The sequence below is a fragment of the Sceloporus undulatus genome, chromosome 2, assembly GCF_019175285.1.
Source record: "Sceloporus undulatus isolate JIND9_A2432 ecotype Alabama chromosome 2, SceUnd_v1.1, whole genome shotgun sequence".
In the NCBI taxonomy this organism is placed as follows: domain Eukaryota; kingdom Metazoa; phylum Chordata; class Lepidosauria; order Squamata; family Phrynosomatidae; genus Sceloporus; species Sceloporus undulatus.
In genome coordinates this window covers 26,387,292-26,409,603 of record NC_056523.1, presented here as the reverse complement: position 1 = coordinate 26,409,603, position 22,312 = coordinate 26,387,292, and the positions used below count along the sequence as shown (strand labels likewise).

Here is a 22,312-nt window from a genome sequence, read left to right as displayed (position 1 = left end):
GCCCTTACTGTCAGGAATTTCCTCCTAATGTTCAGGTGGAATCTCTTTTCCTGTAGCTTGCATCCATTGCTCTGGGTCCTAGGCTCTGGAACAGCAGAAAACAAGCTTGCTTCATCCTCAAATAACATCCCTTCAAATATTTAAACAGGGTTATCATATCACCTCTTAACCTTCTCTTCTCCAGGCTAAACATCCCCAGCTCCCTGAGTCTTTCCTCGTAGGGCATGGTTTCCAGACCCTTCACCATTTTGGTCGCCCTCCTTTGGACACACTCCAGTTTCTCCACATCCTTTTGAATTGTGGTACTCAGAACTGGACACAATATTCCAGAGCAGAATATGAGTGGCACTATTACTTCCTTTGATCTAGACACTATACTTCTATTGATGCAGCCTAAAATCGCATTGGCCTTGTTTGCTGCCACATCGCACTGTTGACTCATGTTCAATTTGTGGTCTACTTGGACTCCCAGATCCCTTTCACATGTAGTTTCATTCAGCCAGGTGTCTCCCATCCTATATCTGTGCATTTCATTTTTCCGTCCTAAGTGCAGTACCTTACATTTCTCTCTGTTGAAATTCATTTTGTTAGCTTTGGCCCAGCTTTCTAATCTATTAAGGTCATTTTGAATTTTGATGCTGTCCTCTGGAGTATTAGCTCCTCCTCCTAATTTGGTGTCATCTGCAAATTTGATGAGTATGCCCCCAATTCTTTCATCCAAGTCATTGTTAAAGATGTTGAATAGCACTGGGCCCAGGACAGAGCCCTGTGGGACCCCACTGGTCACTTCTCTCCAAGATAAAGAGGAGCCATTGTTGAGCACTCTTTGGCTTTGGCCAGTCAACCAATTACAAATCCATGTAACAGTTACTTTGTCAAGCCCACATTTCACTAGCTTGTTTGCAAGAATGTCATGAGGAACCCTGTCAAAGGCCTTGCTGAAATCAAGATAAACTATATTCACAGCATTCCCTTCATGTAACAAGCTGGTAATTTTATATAAAAAAACAGCTTAGATTTGTCTGGCATGACTTGTTTCTCTGAAACCCATATTGACTTTTTGTGATTATGGAATTGCCTTCATCATGGACATGAGTTTACAAGACCTAAGCAGAAGAGTGGAGGACAGGCAGTCTTGGAGATCTCTCATCCACAGGGTTGTCATAGGTTGAGACTGACTCAATAATTAAAAAGGTTTCTTCAAAAGAATGAAACATGGGGACCACAGCAATGGTGTCACTATGGAGGTGTGGAGAGCACCAGGTGACACCCTAAAAGGGAGGTGGTGACACCACCGCTCCTCAAACACCTACTTTTGGGCAGAAATGGGCTGTAGCATTCACCTGCTCCTCTTTAAAATGCTGTAAGAAATGGCAGAAGTGGGGTGAGGCTCAGTGGGAGGAGAAAGGAGAGGCCTCAGATTTTTAAAAAATTAAAATTTCAAAAAAATTAAATTCTTTTAAAATTTTCTTTAAAAAAATAACATTTTAACCCCATTTTCATATGTAAATACATTTTGGTTGTGTGTACGACGGTGTAATTTGAAGGTATAATTTTTAATTTGGCGAGTTGTTTATGTCACAACTATTAGCATGACAGTCAGCAGTATATGGGGATTTATAATTTATGAGTAACATTAGTGCAAAAAAGCCTGACTAAGGATTCTGTATGATGTGAAATGGGAGGAGGTCAATAGCAATACCATGTACATTTCTATACCACTTATCAGTGCACTTAAGCACTCCCTAAGCATGACGTCGAAGGCTTTCATGGCCAGCATCCATAGTTTTTTGTGGGTTTTTCGGGCTATGTGGCCATGTTCTAGAAGAGTCCATTCCTGACGTTTCACCAGCAGGACTCAGCAAATGCAAATGAGATACCAATCAGGGTCAGGGGCTTTCACAGCAAATAATGATCACCAATTAGCAGACACTAATCCTTTTTGCATATCCTCCCACCCTGAGGCCCGGCCATCAACAACAGAATAATACACAGATTAACATGGAATTTCTTCCCTTCCAAGGGTCACACAGTGTGTGTGTGTGTGTGTGTGTGTGTGTGTGTGTGTGTGTGGGTTCAGCTCTCATCTATGCCAACATTCTCTGAAGATGCCAGCCACAGATGCTGATGAAATGTCAGGAATAAACTCTTCTAGAACATGGCCACATGGCCTGAAAAACCCACAAAAAGTGTAAGCTAATTGCCCCTAACAATCTGGGTACTCATTTTAGCAACCTCAGAAGGATGCAAGCCTGAATCAAGCTTGAGCCCTTTTGCTGGTACTGTATTGAACTTGTAACCTTGTTTGTGAGTGACTGCAGTACAGGCATTTAACCACTGCGCCACCAGTGGGGTAGGAGGGTAACAACATGAGTTACTGCACTGGGTGACACCAACTCTAGGGATACCACTGGACCACAGAAAATAGGTTTAGTGGCTGACTGAGGAGGGATGCTCTTCAAGAGCAATTGAAACTGCTGTACACTCTGGGGAATATTTCATACAATCATAGAATCATAGAATTGGAAGAGACCACATCCAAAGAGCTCTTCCTCTAAAGAACCAGAGACTAAATGGTCCCTAGTGTTTGTTAATGATTGTCCTAAATAATTTTGGATAGTGCAGTTTTAAAGAAATAAAAATAAATGAACTGGAAGGCAGAGGCAGCCCTAAAATGTTTTGGTGCCTGAGGCAGAAAATCTGAACAGTGACTGGATGGTGCTAAATACACAGCAATAATCTAAATAATTAACAATTTGTTGCTCTTATAAATTATCCCAAACCAGTCAGGAAGGGCAAACCCTACCTTTGCAGATTCTTCTTCGCATAGGCTCATCTGTTAACAGGTCACAATTTGCCAGAGGATAGGTAGTGTTATCAGTTGACAGTTAATTTTCCCAGTGCTATTATTATATTTTCTTGGATGTGGCACTGTCAGGATTTTCCCCCTGTGAATCTTTCATACCAAAGGACTCTTTTTTTTTTTTAGACTATCATGGATTTCTGTGGTTCCTCTCTGGGTAGGACTAACATTGAATTTAGCCAAAAGCATTTCTTCCACTGATCATAGACAACACTCTCTGCCTCCTTTATCTGTACTTTGACAGATCTGAAAGCTGTCATACCTTTCCTCTAGGCATGTCCAGTGCTTAGGCTCTTCACAGATGGCTTAGTTTCTCATCTTTTAGAAAATTCTTCACTGTTTTCCCCAGCAACCTTTCCAATTAATTTTTAGGGCTGGCACCATTATGCAACTGTTTGGGAGAGGGATTCTTTTTGAAGGGAGGGAAGGAATGTTGCATCTCAAATATATCTTGTACCTCAGAAGGCAGGAGAAAAGAATTTTCTTACCCTAACCTTTATCTGCTCCCTCATCTTTTTCATGTCTTCCAGGTCTCTGATGTGAAACCCAAAGCAGCAGTGCAGCAGGCCAAAGTCATCATTAGCAAGCGCTTTTACCGTAATTACTGTGTTAGCATCTCTGGAGGGATATGAAAAACTGGCACAGTCCCTTTAACAGGACAATTTGATAATCCTCTTAACACTTTCCCCTCCTTTTCTTTGGGTTGATAATATTTCACAGAAATTCTACTTGGTAAAATGCTCCTAAAGGAAGGCTTAAGCAATAATGCAGAGATTATGGAAATGACTCTCATTTAGCGCAAGGAGAGACATGACAAAAGCCATGGATTGCTGCGGGTTGTGTATACCCCCCCCCCCATTAGGAGTTTCATTTAAATGTTTATTCATTGAGCAGTAAATGTTTATTATAATACATTTTATTGGAACATAAATTAAAGAACTGTGATTATGGGGAGAGAGAATGTTAAAGCAATGTGTGTTCATCGTGGCAGAAGGTGAATGCAGGAGCAGACTGGATGGGTTGTGAATTTGCAGGTATAGACTAGACTTACAAAGGAGTGAGGATTTCATCTTATTTGCATCTCAGAGCATGGACAAATTACTTTTGGGGTCTATATCTCCCCCAAATTTTCCCCACTGCCACCCCCAGTATGGCCATTGGCTTTTCTATTTCCCTCATTGGATTGAATGTTCTCATAGCTCAGTTCAGATTTTGCCTTCTCTAGTAAACAGAAAACAAACATGGAGGGCATCAGGTTTGTATCTCATGGCACTGCCCTCATGTCAGCCCTTGGAGATGTTACTTGTTTGGGCCACAACTCTCACAATCCCTCAGCCAGTTCAAAAAAGGAACCTGCTCCAAGGTCTATCAGATGTAGCCTGCATGTTAGCTGGAAGATATGAAAGATGTTTGTATGTAGATTTAAGTGCAAAGATGCCCCTTTCTGACCTTCCAGCTAAAGCACAAAGGTCTGGAAGCAGGGTCAGCAATGCAACTCTACTCTCTGGGACATGCATGAGTGAAAGCAATTCCTGAATGGATCTCCCTCTGTATGTTTTGGACTATAACTTCCATCAGCCCTAACTGTTGGCCATGCTGGCTAAGTCTACAATCCTTGCTGTTAAATCTTGACCTATGTAATTTTGTTGTTGTGGGGGCAGATGGAGGAATTCAGTACTTCGACCCACTATCTCCTCCTTCCACAAGCCACTTATTTTTATTTTGCTAGGGTACTCTTCCCCACAAGCATTTAGGGGTCAAGGAAGATGTGGAGGGAGATGAGGGACAGTCCAGCAGCCACTTAACTCTATTTCTGCAGTTGCCTATAGGAGGGAAATGGCATTCTCTTGGACCTCTTTGGGGATCCTTCAGAAGTCCAGGAAATGGTATTCTTTTCCTGCAGGAGGCTTCAGGAACAGAGCCAGCTGGCTGCCTGGTGGAGACCTCTCTCATTCTTTCTGGATACTGCATGGTTCTGGGAAGGGCCACCCAGACCGTAAAAAAGTTAGAGAATAACTAAATAACTACAGAATGTTATGATCTGCCATAGCAATGAAGGATCTTAGCCTTGAACTGATGGGTATTCTATTTAGGCACATCTTCGGGATCTCATCTTGGGAAAGTCTGCTGCATCGTAATCTTTGCATCAGGCACACTAGCTTAGCAATCACAGGTCATAACAGCCAAAAGGACACACACTTTATAAGCCTGAAGAAGAACTGTAGGACTCAGCCACATGGACCACATAGGTGACAGACTTCCTTTTTCTTCAGAAGTTTGCAAGCCTCTGGAGGCAATCTGGCAGTGAATGGAAAACCAAAGAAGGAAAGGCTGGACTTTAGATGATTCACTTATATTGCTCTATTGCAGGGACAGGAATTATTTGCCCAACACCACCATCATGCTGTTGGATTTCAGCTCCCAGCATTCCTCACTGTTGATTTTGTTTGCTACAGCTGCTGAGTAGTCTCTTCCATTGAGAAATGAAAGACAGCAACAACTTCCCTTAGTCCTAAATTTCTCCTTTGCAGTGGTCAGAAGAAGGACAGTTGCGTGTGAAGTCTCCTATTGGCAGTGGATTCCCATTGTATCTTGCAAGTGGCTGACCATACCACATTCTGGTGTTGATGTGAAATTTATCAGGAAGACTTTCTGCTTATACTTCTATGCTATGTGTGAAAGTGTAGGTTGGGAAGAATGATGCATAGGACAACATCTTTGACTTGTCTGAAACTGTCAACACCATGTTGATGATACTTCTATGCATTTCTAACTGGCAGCAGGTTAACCATCTGACTCCCCACAGAGCTGTATTAAACCAAATCTTCCACAGAGATCAGGCATCCTCTATAGAACAAGTGGAGTCATATAATCAGGAATAACAAATGGTTGTGCTATGAGAAAGAGGGAGTAACAAATTACCCTATTTGTCATGTTAATATTTCCAATCTCCCCCTAAAAGCATTTGTCATGCCTTTTTGAAGAAGCTTCTTATTTCTGGCTTTCTCATATTGGTTTTGCTCCTTTAAAATTCTCTCTCCCAAGAAATTTGACAGCACAAGCTGGTGGTGGCATGGAGCAAAATAAGCCACAGCTTTTGTTCCTTTATATTAGGGATGGGCAGCCTGTGATCTTTCCAGATGTTGGCAAGATGTTATTCAACCATCTCTCCCTTTTGTCCATTATAATTTGGGCTGATTGGGGACCGAAGTTCAAAACTGTATGGAATTGCCCAGCCCTGAATAGTGCTTCTTGCTTTTTCTCCACAACCTTTTTGTATCTTCTTGAATGTGAAGCCAGGCTTTAAATATATGTATTATACACACTGCACATGCAGTTTGAGTCTCCCTTATCTGGAATTCTGAAATCTGAAATATTGCAAAATCCAACATAGACCACATGGGTAGCTGAGATAGTGACACATTGGCTTTCTGATGTTCAGTGTACATCATGCTAAAAATTATTTAAAACATTGTGTATAAAATTACTTTCAGGTTATAATATGAACATAAATGAATTAAATGTTCAGACTTGGGTCTCATCTTGAAGATTTGCATCATGTATATGCAAATATTCCAACATAAAATAAAATAAAATTAAAAATTAAAAATCCTAAATCCTAAACACCTGTGGTGCCAAGCATCTTGGATAAGAGAGACTCAACACCCCGTATTTCTCCCTCCCGCTCTCTCTTTCTCTGTGTATGTATGTATGCATGTGTGTGTGTGCTGGCCATGCTCATCTCCTGAATTTCAAACATTAACAACCATAGCATTCAGGAGGTTATTGGTACTAAATTCGAACTGTGAAATTTCCCTAAATGCTATGCCCACTAATTGAACTCTTAGGACATACTACTGACTAGGCAAGTGTTGAAAGCCAGCATGGTGTAGTGGTTTGAATGCTGGACTAAAACTAAAGCCCTGGAGTCACATGGGGTGACTTTTGGCAAGTCACACTCTCTTTCTTGGCCAGGACAATAGTACACAGTAATGTTATTTCCATCTCTACATGTCAGCACAGTGGATTGAGTATCAAGATAAGACTAGAGGTTGAGCACAGAAAAGAGGAGGAGCTAGCCAGAGAGGAGATTGGGTTTGCCATATTGTTAGCTTGCACCTCTATACAAAGACATAGAGGGTGTTCCCACTTGCCTATAAAGCGGATCATGAAGCGAATTAAGAGGTGTTATTCCCACTGATGCCCGAATTAGTTCCTCAATGCCCGGAATCGTTTCCACTGCGATTCAATTCAAAATCGAATTATATCGTATAATTCGAATTAGACGCGTATAAACTGGTTTAAAAAAATAGTAGGTTATAAAGTGGGTTATTTTTGAAAGCGGGGTGCGATTCACTGTATCCGAATGGGAATGACAAGGGTGTCTGATGCGGGAACCTGGAGATGGGAGGAGCAGCACTCAAGGGGCTTGCCTGGGGGTGTCACCCTCTTTGGTCTCTTTCTGCATCGCCAGCACCATTTTCTTCAATTCGCATAGACTTTCCCCCGGTGGATTGCAACCTCCCCTCTGCTCGCCATTCATAGACTGATGTGTGAGAAGAGCCATTGAACACCATTTTAAACTATTATTTTTTCTTTTTTCACCTCTGCCTGAGCAGCAGATGGGCTTTGCAGGACATCCCTGCTTGATCGCCCCCCAGACAGCCCAGGGAGCAATGGGGGAGGCAAAGCGATTTTGGGGAAAGGAGAGCCTGGACGCCCAGGGATCTGAGGGGGGGGGATCGAGCCTTATCTTCTCTCTTCCCCAAAGATTCTCTCCCCAATAATGAAGCCTGCTGCCTTCTCCTCCTTGATCTGATTTGTCAAGCCTCTGCCTAGTCTGGGGAGACACAACAGAAGAGCCTCGGATGTAGCTGATTTTCATTGGCTGCCCCCCCCCCAAAAAACCCCAAGACTTGTGACGTCTGAAGTCTACGCGCTTGATTGACAGCTTGTGGACACAAATGGGAACGGGGAGCAAGTTAATCCGCTTTAAAATAAAGTGATTTGAAATAAATGGGAACGAAAACAGGGTCTAAATGAATCGAGGTAATTTGCCCCTTTTGGTAATGGAAACGATGGAAAAAATTTGAATTATTCCCGGAACATAATCCGAATTAGAATCGCGCCAAATAATCCACTTTATCTGCCAAGTGGGAACACCCCCATAGAGATACACACACACACACACACACACACACACACATTTCAACTGTGAAATTTCCCTAAATGTTATGCCCAATAATTGAACTCTTAGGACATACTACTGAGTAGGCATTGTCTTACCTTGATACTCAACCCACTGGGCTGCGATGTAGAGATGGAAAAAACATTATTGTGTACTGTTGCATGTGCATGTGTGTGTGTGTGTGTGTGCGCGTGCGTGTGCGTGTGTGAGAGAGAATGTGAGTTATTATACACAACAGTGTTGCCAAGGTGAGAAGTCTACAGTGACTCTTTCCTGCTTTGCCAAGGCTGACCTGCTTTGAGGGCTGAGTGCAGGATTATGTTGCTTTCTGAAAGTGGGCCTTGTTGAATGGAAACAAATGAAACAAGAACAAAGGGTCTCCTTGTAGGCTGCTAAATTGGAAGGCAAATTAGAAAGAGGCAGAAGTTTGCCTTTCCCAGATGTTTCTCTCTGCATGGCACCCATGACTCCACACCGCTGGGTATTTTTCCCCTTTCCACCCTCATTACCCACATGAAAGCAAAAGAAAAGGAAACCACTTGAGATGTAATTGCCTCTTGCTGTTCCTACACAGTTCTATTACGGTAACAGTAGGGAGAATTCAGCTTATTATGTATGTTCTGTTCATAACCTTAAAACAACAACAACAATGAAACCCTGGATTCCCTGCAATCAAGCCCCCGCTGTTCATATTGATGGAGGGTATAGTGATCCAAAAACATAAAAACAGCAGTTTTTTTTTTTAAAAAACAGCCACACAACCTATTTGTTGTCTAAATAGAATGGATGGCTTTTGTTACAGCACATTGCATTCTATAAAATCCTAATGTGAACAGTAAAGGTGAACAAACCATGAAAGTGTCCTTGCAGGTTCTAAGAGGTCCATATGCCAAGGTAAATATTTTGCCATTTTAACAATAAAGTTGGGCACAACATTTCTATTTTTCATTACAGAGCTGACCAGAGGGAGGCATCCTGAGTCAATGAAATCTTGCAATTACCTATTGCATAAATATCAGATGTCTTTCATTCTTAGGGTCTGTCTTAAAGGTTTGTTGTGATGACTGTGCTTTTTAAGGACTTCAGGGTATGCTGAAGAAGGCCTGTTGTTTGTTTAAACACACATATGCAGACATCATTGTGTGTACCACATCTGTAAAAATCCCAGGAGGAAACATAATATCTTAACATGGACTGGCATCCTTGTGAAAAGGTGTGTGTGTGTGTGTGTGTGTGTGTGTGTGTGTTGTGTGCCTTCAAGTCATTTCTGATTTACGATGACCCTAAAGTAAACCTATCATGGGATTTTCTTGGCAACATTTGTTCAGAGGGGTCTGCTATTGCCTTACCTTGAGGCTGAGAGTGTTTGACGTGCCCAAGGTCACCCAGTGGGTTTTGTGGCTGAGCTGGGAATCAAATTCTGGTCTCCAGAGTCATAGTCCAACACTTAAACCACTACACTACAACATAAACCAAATTAATAATGGTATAAATTCGCATTCTGTCATTGCTCAATATATTCTCAGGAGTGGACCTATATACACTTTCAGGACCATTGTTCAAGTTGAGCCAGCCAGCATGGCTGTTGTGCAACAGCCTTGATGCACAATATGTTCAGATGTACAATATTCCCTGTTGCACAATGGGAGGTCCCATTACACAGTGGAGCAAATTGTGTGGTGCCCCATTTTGTATCACCACAATTCACTGATATGGTCAGCAATGTAACTGTCACCATAAAGTCATAGCCTCTGATCCTAGTTTGATGAAGAATCTTTACCGTAATCTGTACCTTATTTTTACACAATCTGTTCTGATCCATGCTTTACATGGAAAACCAAAGAATTACATAGGCATGGTACAGATGGTGCAAAAACACCATGCTCGTGCTGTGCTAGGGTTATAGGACCGTGCAGCAACTGCACGGTCCCTAACCCTAGCACGTATTGGTGGTGGCACAATGGCGGTCATTATGACATAACGCATGCATAGCGTCCACATGTCACATCATGCCAGTTATGTCATGAGTGCACCATTGGTGCACTCAGATGTAACTGGCGTGGCAGAAAAAGAACCCTCTTTTTGCGGGTTCTTTTTCCTGCACAGGGAAGCCGCACAGTTTGGCGACTGCAGCTTCCCTCCACAGGAAAAAATGCCGCTGCCACTCCAGACCTTCAAGCAGGTATATACTGGCCATAGTACACTAAATTGCTATCCAGCCATTGGAAATCTCATTTGCTGATCCTTCTAATTCTCCAAAAGTTGGCATGCATGTCTTTGGAATCATCAATTAAACTTATTTAAAAAGAAAAGAAAAGAAAGAAACTTGAAATTTATAAGAAACTAAAATCTCTGGTGAATGAAAACCCAGGAGTTGGGTGACATGGAAGTGGGTTTCAAATACCATTTCTATTTACTCCTTTTTACACAAGGAACTGGAACAAAATTCATCTCTTCAATATATGATCTCCTTGTTGAGGCTAGATTTGGTATCTTTAGACTAAAGAACATTGTAAGGATACCAGTGCGGGCCACAAAGCAAAGCAAAGCAAAACAAAACAAAACAACAAAAGCCCAAATCCATCCTGTAATGATAAATTTATGGGGCCAGTGAAAAGGCAGAAAATACATTACACTGGCTTTCATAGCTTCCCAAGCAAAGATAGTAAAATGACATGCAGGAGGAAGAAGTGATCACTGCTTCTGCACTCTGTTGCAAGATGTTTTAAGAAATGGGTACAGATGGAAATGACTACAGCTCAGTGTTTGATTCCCACCTCGGCCGTGGAAACCACTGGGTGATATTGGGCAAGTCACATGTTCTTAGCCTTAGGGGAAGGCAATGGCAAACCTCTTCTAAACAAATTTTGCCATTACAGGTTTGCCTTAGGGTTGCCATAAGTTGGAAACAATCTAAAATCACACAACAACAACAGATGTAAAGTGTATCTGAGTGACAGTCAGCTGAGTGGCAACAAAGACAATAACACAGAGAGTCATAAACATACACTGGGTACTTCTTTCTTTCTGGAGGGTTTAAGCACTTCAACGCCAGGTAAAGCAACCTGATTTGGCTTCTGCTGATATCCTTTTCCCTGTTTCAGTGGCTAAAGCTGTCTTCAGACCTGAGAACAGAGAGACTTTCATACTGGATAGTAGCAGCAACAGTTCTTAGGAAGGGTGGTGATGGTGGTGGAGTTCTTTCTAACTTCAAAAAGACAATCCAATACATCTCTCAGCAAAACAGATACCATGACCACAATATTGCCACTTTTCCTTCTGCATGCCATTTTAATATCTCTGCCAGGTGAAGAGGTCCAAGATGTTTGGAAAACTAGGGTGATGTAGTTTATAACTTTTGTTTGGCTCAGTAAAGATGTCAGCATGAGACAGATATTGTATTCTGGGTCTGTTGTTTGTTTGTTTTTTACAAGATTAAAGCAAAATACAACTAAAAACCTTATGACAGAAAAGAAAAAACAAACAAACTGTGGTTGGCATAGACAATGCCTACTGTACATTGTATTATTGTAGAAAATTTATCACAGGGATGAAATGGCTTCTTAAAAGTAGGTGTAAAGGTATGTATGTATGTATGTATGTATGTATGTATGTATTATTTTCTTATATATCCACATTGGATATATAGGATACATCCACACTGTAGAAATAATGTGGTTTGACACTACTTTAATTGCCATGGCTCCATCCTACAGAATCCTTGGATTTGTAGTTTTGTCAGGCACCAACACTCTTTGACAGAGAAAACTAAAGACTTTGTAATACTACAGTTCCCAGGATTCCATAGGATGAAGCTATGACACGTAAAGTGGTGTCAAGCTGTATTATTTCTACAGTGTACCCCAAGAAGACTATCTAAAACTGTATCTGTCTGATAAAAATAGCTGATATTTATTATTATTATTATTATTATTATTATTATTATTATTAATTTCTATCATGGTAGTTCGTTTCCATTGTATTTTAGACTTCAATGAATGTGATATACACACCTACACTGTGGGAGGATGTATAGAGGGGAAGGGCTACTCAGTTAGTATACCCACTTAGGATAGTTTACATCTCCAATATGTTTACAAATGGCATGGTGCAGTTAAGGTGGAAAACAAAAACTTTTGTGAAATATGCGTGTTTAGATATGAACGTATTTCCAGCTTTAACTGATGTGTGATTTGTGCAGTTGTGCAATCTATGATGACAAGGGTTTGTGTGTGGGGGAAGAGGGTACATTCATGTGCCTTGAAGGTGTATCCTGATAAGACATTAAAATCCTAGTGGAAACACATCCTCAGAGGGTCTTGAAATAAAGCAACCCAGCAATAATGCACTGATGGGATGAAAGTACAACCGGCAGAGAATTTCAACTGGCTGAGGAAATCATCTGCTTTGCTTCTGCAACATAAAATGAAAATCAGCATTCCTTGGGTGGGCTTCACACATGATTAACACAGCAATCCTGCATACATTAATGGTGCCCAATTCCCATTTCTAGCATAGCTAACAGAATGCACATTTTTAGACCAATCGCTAGAAGAAAGGGAACTATTTTAACCATACATGTAACAGATGATTGACTGACTGTTTCCTTAGAAATTATTTGTTTATAGCCAGACTTGGAAAAAACTTTGCATTTGACAAGAACAGCCAAACTCTCCCAGTCGGTATGACCAGTGGTCATGCTGGGAGCAGTAGTTTCTGAGCTCTGTTTGCTACCACTTTATATAGCATCATTCCTTTATCTTGTTGGTGTTCCTCAACATACCCTTAATTTTCTAAATGAGTGTGCAAATGAGGCCCCCGTGGTACCAATGAGTGCTTTTAAGTGTGCAGTGTGGTTTTGAGCAATATATCATTGGGGCAATGATGCTGAGATGATGCATCACACTAATACATCATAAGAACACTATCGCTCTTGTGATGTATTAGTATAATACACTATCAGAACACTATCACTGATGTATTACTCAAAAGAATCATTTTAGCCTGAAAAATAACTGTTTGTAGCTTCTTCGGAAAATTATGGACAGCAGTTAGAACAAGCACAACAACAAATAATACAATATTAGGATTTGTAGGATAGCTTGTTACAGCCAAGCTGTAACACCACCACATTACATCCACCCAACTGAGATTTCTTTATATTCTAGTGAGTGAATAGTTTCCCCTAAACTGAACCTTTCACAGTAAGGGATATGCATTAGATTTTCCAATGAGCAATCTGCCTGTGGCCCGGATTTTGCCGCAAAGTTAAGGTCTCATTTGCTGAGACCAGCACAAACACGGTGCTTGAAAAATAGCTCCCAAATTGTTACCTCCAGCCAAGGCCCAATGAACTTTAAACAGTCAACACAAACTGCAACGGAATTCAAAAGGATTCTCTGCTCAAACATCTTTGGCTATTAGGGTTTGGGCCAAAGAACTAATGCATTCATTTCCCTACTCTTCCCATTCCTCAGCCTAAACCTAGAAATGGTAAATGTGTGAAATTTATTTCATTGTCAGTGATTAATGTTTTATCATAAAATCCTGTGTGCATTTCTGAAATATGCGCTAGCCCACATTGGTCAAGTGGGGCATGTCTGTGTTAATGAGACGTCAGTGCATCTGTTGGAAAATTGCAAGGGAAAATACACATATTTTTCTATACAAGAAGAAACAAACAAAGGTATTAAAGATTTCTAAATCTTTTACAGCTTTCTGACAGGAAGATTTATTTATGCGTCTGATCATTTACATGGGGGACGTACCCTTTCTGAGCTATATGATAGGGGAAAAATGCTTCTTTAGCATACCCGAACATTTCCAGAATAAGGCTAGATTGTTCACCACTTGTGGCACAGTGGAGGGTCACATCCATATGCAGATATGCACCTAATAGAGCACACCTAATGCTTTATGAATATTATTACTCTTAGGGCCACTCTTATGATTAGACTACTGAGACAGGCAGCAAATATTGATGTGTCGTGCAAATTCTTAGTTATCTATTTTGTTGTTACTATAATTTTACTGCCAGATAGAGGATGAGCTATTTCTGCCTCAACTGCTTAAATGACTGATTTTAGAGACCATGCATCTTGTCTAGGGTTGCCATTAGCTACGCTGGACCAGGCAGGAAAATATCTTGGGATGGTCTTTTGCATACTTAGGAATCCCAAGTGACATTAGTATATCTTGTCTTATTCTTATGTTCTTATTACAACTCTGGCCCACACACTTTTCTCTAATAGTCCATACCTCTTTATTTAAACTCATCTGTTGACAACTAGGTTGAAAAATTGTAACACTTGTCACTTTAAAGACTTGGCAGTCAACTGTCTGATAAACTGTCATTTGGATTGTTAGAAACTTGGATTGACAATATCTAATGTTTCAATAAAGCTTCTCAGCATCTCACACCTCTGTGCAGCTTCCCCTCTCTTTCCTGTTTTTCTTCTGGGAAAAAAATGAATGCCATGGGAGTCACTTTTCAATAACAGAAATACAGTACATAAAGCATATTTACAAAGCATAAAATGCATGTATTTACTTAATGTATTTATAAGCCACTCATGTCATGTGTAGTTTTAGGATAGAAGGGGAATCATATGATACTCCAGATATTGTTGGATTGCGACTCCTAGCATCCCTTACTATTTTTATATTGACTAGGGAAAGTGGTGGTTGCACTCCAACAACCTTTGAAGAGCCACGTAATCTCCACTCCATTTGGAGCAATTCTCAATCAAAACTTATAAAAATTATCAAAACAAACATAACTTTACAACATCTCTGTAAAATCACAGTCCAAGATATCATTAGTATGGTTAAGATCTGGTTTAACTTGATTTTGTTTTTTAATGTTTAGCATGTGCACGTCCATATACTTCCCAGGAGGGCTGGAGATTTCAGCAGAAATGACAACATCTACAATGAGGTATGTTGGAGCTGAAAAAGCTTTAATATTTGATTATTTCTGTGACTGGTGAGGTCTGATAAATCAAGCTTTTATTTATTTTTATTTTTTTTTTGTGGATAAAGTTCAACCTTGTCTGGATCAAGTACAATCTGTTTGGCATTCACCATTTCAAAAAGGTGTCTACAAATAATCTTGCTCTTGATTCATGATCAACTGGTTGAAAACTAGATTTGTTGGTACGAATGAATAATACACCCTGCAACTGTCCCTCTTTAGCAGGAACAGTCTTGGTTAATGTCCTATAATCTCACTTTTTCAGCTGCTTTTAAAAATCCCCAATTTCCTTCCCTTCTCCCCACTTTCCCCCTTTGTCCTCAGATTATATCAATTGCTCCAAACTGAATTTGTATTCAAATGGCTCAGTTAGGGGAGGAAGGGGTAGGCTTTTGCCCTTCCTAGAAGGCTCAAGTAAAAGCAAACTAGCCCCTCCTAGTTTGTGTGTTCTTTGTCATTAATAATGTCTGCCATCTGGACCACACTTTGAGGTTACTTGGCCATACTTGTCCTCATTTTCATCTGTGGAATGTCAGAAGATATAGAACTGTAACATACTGCATTCATTTTAACCAGGATTCACATTACAGCACATAAAGGCTGATTTCAAAAGGAAAGGTTCCTGAAGATAATTCAGAACTTACCTTTTCTGACATTCTTGCAGTCCAAAGTGTCTGGTGCTTTAGGACATTTTGCCAGATGGATGGAAAGAATTAACTACTTTCCCCTTAGAAACAGTTAACCAGTTATGTAGGTCAATCAGATTCACTGAGAAACAGTGAGCTCAGGGCCTGGGGTGGATATTGTAGAATGGCTGTAGAATGGCTTTGTATTTTGGGACCTACAAGTCTTAAGAGCAAAGATGGCCAATGTTGGTGATCTCATCAAATTTCAATCATGGCAGGATGCAAAGGTTTGCTCACAATATTTCTTGTAGAGTGTGTCATCTCCTTCACTCCACATATACTGTATACTCTCTTGAGAGAGATCTTCTGAGAAGCACATTCGTTTCCCTTCCCAATAGAGGAGCTCATGTCACAGATGCTCTAGAGATGTGATGTTTCTGAAGCCTGGTGATGGCACTTTTGTAATAATGCTTAGCCACTTATAAAGGACTCCTTCCTGTTGCATGTCACAATACTTTCCCACAGTCTCTGAACTGGGAAATTCTGCTTCCCAGAAGTCCACAGCTAGTATGTTGGCTGAAGGATTTTTGGAGCTGTAATCTAAACATGTAAATTTCCCAAGCCATTTTTAATAATTACAAACATTTGGGAAGGGGGACCAAAATTGTGGTGGACTGGTATGGCTTTGTGGTTGAAACAGATCTTGGTATAGAAGAAGTCCAAAGACAAACCCAAAGCTTAATGTCATTGCTGTTGCTGAACATTCTCCATATTATACATGGAAGAAAAGCTCATCCTTTCCCAAGTATGAATTATTCAGTGTAAAACTTTTAAACCAGCAGTGGTATTCAGCATGCAGTGTCTGCCTCTTTCCCTCTGACATTCAGAGACACAGCAAGAAAATCACTTAGGGAAAGATATTTTGACTTAGCGATCTTATTCAGCGCATTATGATAAATCATTTTGGCGGCACAGGAATACCTATTAGGAATCATTTTCAATTTGGGGGGGTTGGAGGAAGTGGCTCGGCATAAGACTTTGCAGCTTTCTGGCTTCCATTTCAGTCAAGCCTAACTGGTGAATAGAAGTGCATTCATAAGCTGATTTCCAAATACTCTGAAAATTTTGGTTGCTGTTAAAATAGCTTACTTGAGCTTTGACTGTCACACACCACTGGCTCTTAAGCCTTGGAAATAGTCTTCATGAGTAAGGAGGGGGAAAACCCCAACAGACATGCAAATTCTTTCTTTTCAGGCTCCCCAATGGCTTCTCAATAGCTGAATGATTTCTAGTTACTAGTGAATGAATGTAGGCTTTCATAATCTTATGACTTTGCAAAATATGGATATTTGTAAAACTATCACTGCTGGAGTTACTGAGCCCTCACAGAAGAAAAGATGCCTACAAAGTGTTCCTTAAATCACATGCTGAAATGAAAGGATGGTATCACTTTTTGGAAAGGTTTCTTGAAAATATAGCCAGTGCTTTTCCTAACCCATATTCCAACTCGTGCTCCAACACACACTAGAGGAAATTGTTCAGAAGAGACTCATGGAAAGGAAGCATATTTTCCTGCTAAATAATCTGGCAGTGTACCTTCCCAATATGAGTTGAGATCCTGCATCATGAGACATACATCGGGCACATAGCTACATTTCTGTTGCTATGTTCTGCTACCCCTAAAACTCATCTTTTAAGCTGTGCAATGTTCCCCACAGCCATTTTGATATCAGTGGAGAGGAGGAGAGGAGCAGAGATACATCCAACTATTTTCCTGTAGCTGTATATAGTGCAACAGGCATACACAGTCTTCAGGAGTCCTCAAGAGGTCCCTTATAATATATCTAGCTACCGGAAAATATTTGGAAGCATCTTTGCTGATCTCCATGATCTCCAACAAAATGGAAATGGCCCTGTTGGGAAGGTGCATTACTTAAAGGGTGAGATTATGGTTGTGGTGTGGTTGGTAAAAAATTCCAACTTCAGCAACAACCCAAAATGTGGGTAATGATTGTACAAGTGGGACTTATGTTATTGAAACTCACTATCAGGATGCCATAAACCACCTGCTTATATCTTGGTTGTATTACAGTTTTCCTCAATGCAGTGCTGTAACCCTGACTCCCCCAAACCCCCCCCCCCCCACACACACACACATTCCCATGGACTGCTCTTTTTAAGACAAATAAATAAATAAAATTAAGGTGGTAAACTTTCACTTTTGGAAATGTTGAAGAAATGTTGCTTTTATCACCTCAAAATGTACATGGAAGGCAAGCTGGTGAATTAAAACTTTATTAAGAAATGCATACCAGTTTCTCACCTTGTAAGGATGGAAAGAATATTCAAAAATATATTTTTAAAAGTCAAAATGCCATTTTTTAATATTGAGAAACTCTGATGAGAAGAATTTGGGACTGATTCTGTGCAAAATTGATTTTAAAAAAGCCCTTTCCTGGGCAGAAAATGATGTTCTTGGTGATTTATTGTGTGCAAAATTCTCAAATTGGAGATTTGCATAGAAAACAGCATTTTCTGTACAGTAAACAGTTTTTTCTGTGCAGAAATTAATCTTTCTCCATAGAAATATCATTTTATACTCAGAAAAAATGTTGTTTTCAGTAAAAAGAAGCAGCTATTTTCTATATAAAATGCAAATGTAAAACTATCATATGCAAAATTTGCCGAGAATCAGTCCCAAAACTTCAAAAAGTACAAGGTTTTCAAAGATTTATTGCAGTAGGAAAAAATTGCTTCCTTTGAGAAGAACTTAGTGAAGAATTATATCCCCATCACCTTGCAAACAGATCTTACAGCACTTGTCAGACAAATACTTGTCAGAGAATGGAACCCGAGAGTGTACAGATCTTACACATTTTATAGTTTTCCAGTAACACCCATTTCATCTAGAGAGGTATAAATGACACATGTGCAAGAGCAACTTTCCAGTTAGTTGATTATATATAGATTGTTTATCTATGAAATTAGATGCTCAAGCCAACTATCAACACAGTTTATAGAAAAAAGCCCTGTACTCATTTCCCTACATTAGGAAGCTGCAGAGTGGAGGAGTGCTGGGGTTTCAAGTTTAGTCTTAACAGGATGCTTCCAGGGACTTAGCCAAGGGGGGGGGGGGTCTTGGGGTCTGGACCTCCCCCCCTTCCATTAGAAAAATGAATGGTGTGTGCTGCTGTGCTGCCACACCCAAGCCCCATTATAATGGTGGCACTTAGTCTGGACCCCCCCCCTTCTTAAAATCCTAGCTACGTCCCTGATGCTTCCAAAGGAGAGGTTTCTTTTAGCTTCAGCATTTGTTTATTAATTGAGGCTTAATTTTCAACTCTTGAGCATGAACAAAAGTGTAGCCATGCTGAAATTTCACAACAGAAATTTCATAACAACAAAAGACTCCAGAAGTGACAAAACAGGCTGAATGTACAAAATCAAATCAAATAAAAATAAAATACTTTTTGAAAACCAGAAGTGAAATTCCAGTTATTTCCTATTTTGTTTTTTTCCAGTTTTTGACGTTTTTGGCAGACTGTGCATCTCCAAAAAGATTTCAGGGCCAAAAGATTGCTCCAGAGTCCCACTCCTCCCACGGACCCACTCACCCACCATGATCCAATATAATAATCAAAAACAACATGTGAAAGAGAGCTTCATGGTTGAGTGTCATCTAAACCAGGCCATTTTTCATCACTCCAGTTCTTTAGTGCCTCACAATTGGGAAAGCTTTCACCAATCAGATTTCTCTTGTGGTGCCTTGGGTCCCAATCCAGAAGAAAGGAAGCATACAAATGAATTTAAATAAATATATAAAAATACTTCTACCTGGGTTACATTAGTGATGCAAATTCAGTTCAACCCAGCAATGATATGCTGGCCTGCTAATTTGAATATTATAGTTTTTGTGGTTTTTTTGGGCTATGAGACACTAACCTTCAGAAGATGCCAGTCACAGATGCTGGCAAAACATCAGAAATAAATTCTTCTAGAACATGGCCACACAGCCCGAAAAACCCACAAAAAACTATGGATGCAGGCCATGAAAGCCTTCACAATTTGAATATTATCTTCTGACCAGACCAATTTGTTTTATAACTTTTTGGTTTAGTTTAGTTTTATTCTTCCTTCCTTACCTCTGTGTGTATGCCTATACTTTAGATTATACACCTCTGGCAGGACCCTGGCACTATATAAATAAACCCTAATGCAATAGTAGTAGTAGTAGTGGTAGTAGTTTAGGAGTATTCTTGGAATCAGCTTTGAATCAGTGCCCAGGTTTCATTTATGCTTGGATTTGTGTGCACAGTTAAGGTTAGTGTCTCAACTAAACCCATTCTTAGGTATGCCAGATATGACCATGGTGAGGCATGCCTTAGATGCATCCCATTTGGGCTACTGTAATTCATTTTATTTGGAGTTGCCTTTGAAAAGTTTTCCAAAACTTCATTTTGTCCAGAACATTGCAGTCATTCTTGGACTCTTGAGACCAGAGCGCTAGCTACTGGTATGTTTGGAGATACAATCCAAAATGTTGCAATGTCTCTAAAAGCCTATACAGAGTGTTCCAGGGTCTGTTGACTCGTTCCCACTTACATTTAAAATGGTTTGGGATTTGCCTTCACTCTGTGTTGGTAAATCAATTCCAAAAGCTCTGTCGTTCCCACTATGAAAGCAGACCTTTTCATTATCCCCTTGTAATTGTTTCTTTTTTTGGCACAAATGTTATCTCCACTATTTTACGCCAATTCAAAATGCATGTCAATCATCTGTGTGTCATCAGTGATGTAAACAGCAGCCAGTGCCTGCTTGAGAACCATATACAGTGGTACCTCGGGATACGAATTACCCAGCTTACGAATTTTTCGGGATACGAATAAATCCCATAGGGATTTATTGTTTCGGGTTACGAACGTTTTTTCGGGTTACGAAAAAACGCCGGCGCTGTTTTAAATGGAGCCGCGGCAGAGCCGCGGCTTTTTTTCCCATTAGCGCCTATGGCAATTCGGGTTACGAAGGTTTTTCGGGTTACGAAATTAGCCGCGGAACGAATTAATTTCGTAACCCGAGGGAGTACTGTATGTATATATATATATATATATATATATATATGATAGAAGATTTGATTCATTGGTTTTGCAATTACTTGCCTCACTGACTGCAAGTAGTTGCAAAATCAATGAATCGAAACTTCTGCCAAAAAATTGTGTGCCTATAGGTCACACCACAAGCACAATGGCAGCACTGAGAAAGAGGGGGAATGGTGGATCTACTCAAAACTTAGGAGAGAGGGTAAACACCCCTCTGCCATTAGTCCCTTCCCTCCAGAATGATGTGATTCAGATCTATCGTTCCCACTTGTTAAACATGCTCCAGGATCAATTCTTTCCGAAGGAACCACTAGAAAACTAGTGTCTGGAAAAACTGGGGTTTTTGCATTTGCTTCGCTTTATCACATCAGAAATCGATCAAAGTAGGATCAGAACCTGTTTCAAATGGGAATGACAGTCATATACACCGATCAGCAATTCAGTTTAAATCATAGCGGGAACGAGCCGTGTGAATCTCTACTAAGAAAGTCCCGTTGCTTTTCTACATATTTCTGATGCGAGAATGGCCGTCCCTGAAGATCTTATTTCTTAGCAAGTCTCATAAGGGAGAATACATCCCTCCACAAAAGACCACTAGATTCTATTGGTTCCACTAGAAACATCAAAGTATATAATGCAAAATTATTACATTTTAACAATATGAAGTATCAACAATACCAGAATTTTGGGGTGTGTTTGCATGATGTATTCTCTCAAGTTATATGAATGTTTAATTATCTTGTTAAAGAGAGCTTGGAGCACTCACACACACCCCTTGAATTCTTGTATATGAACTGGAACGCTTAAACAAGGTGTTTATAAAATTCTTATATTGGGTTCCTGGATCACTTATTAATCTCTTAATCTATTCAGGTCTCATTAAATTAATTTTAGGATTACAGATTTCCTGTCACATTGGATAGAAATATTATGCCAAAAATAACAGTGAAGTTTTTCAAAGCAGTACATTCATTAAAACAGATATATGTTGGAAACAAACACATCTATCCCCAAATTGTATACTTTCCTCCCATTGTATCTCACAGTTCTTTTGGATGGTTTTGCCATTTTGAAACCTTGTCAAGTTGGTTAGTTTTCTCATTTCAGTAATGTTCTATAATTTCCATGTTAATTCTGTTTCTGCTGGCTTGTTAGTCATTTTCCATCTCGTTGCGATTTCTATTTTCTCATACTCCATTAAAAAAGTGAAAACAAGCAGCTACCACAAACTCAATAGGGTTGCATTTGCTTGTTTGTTTTGTGTTTGCCTTGGATCCTGTTATCCTAGTTAAGTAAAAATCATTCCTCTCCAAATGCCTGGGGATTGCCAACGAATCATTCATGTGATTGTATAGCCATGCTTCTTAGTGGAGGATATTGCTGCCTCGAACTCTTCTTCTTCCTTTCTCTGCAAGCCATGCATCATTGATATCAGGGCACAGATATACATATTCATGCAAGAGCCCCTTCCACTGCCAATTTGTTTGAAAGGAAGCAAAATCCTTATATTTTCATACGGAGGTGTTCTGCTCAGAAAAGGGTTCAAAAGCTCATCTGCTTCCCTGA

At 40.0% G+C, this 22,312-nt stretch overlaps 1 protein-coding gene across 7 annotated transcripts in view; it reads left to right on the top strand.

The window, feature by feature from the left end:
* FHIT (fragile histidine triad diadenosine triphosphatase) overlaps positions 1–22,312 on the top strand; it is a 1,035,018-nt gene that overhangs the window by 887,155 nt on the left and 125,551 nt on the right. For all 7 annotated transcript variants that reach the window (XM_042455374.1, XM_042455375.1, XM_042455378.1 and 4 more), the window contains one exon: positions 14,920–14,988. In XM_042455374.1, coding sequence (XP_042311308.1) covers positions 14,920–14,988 — 69 coding nt within the window. The remainder of the gene's footprint in view (positions 1–14,919; positions 14,989–22,312) is intronic.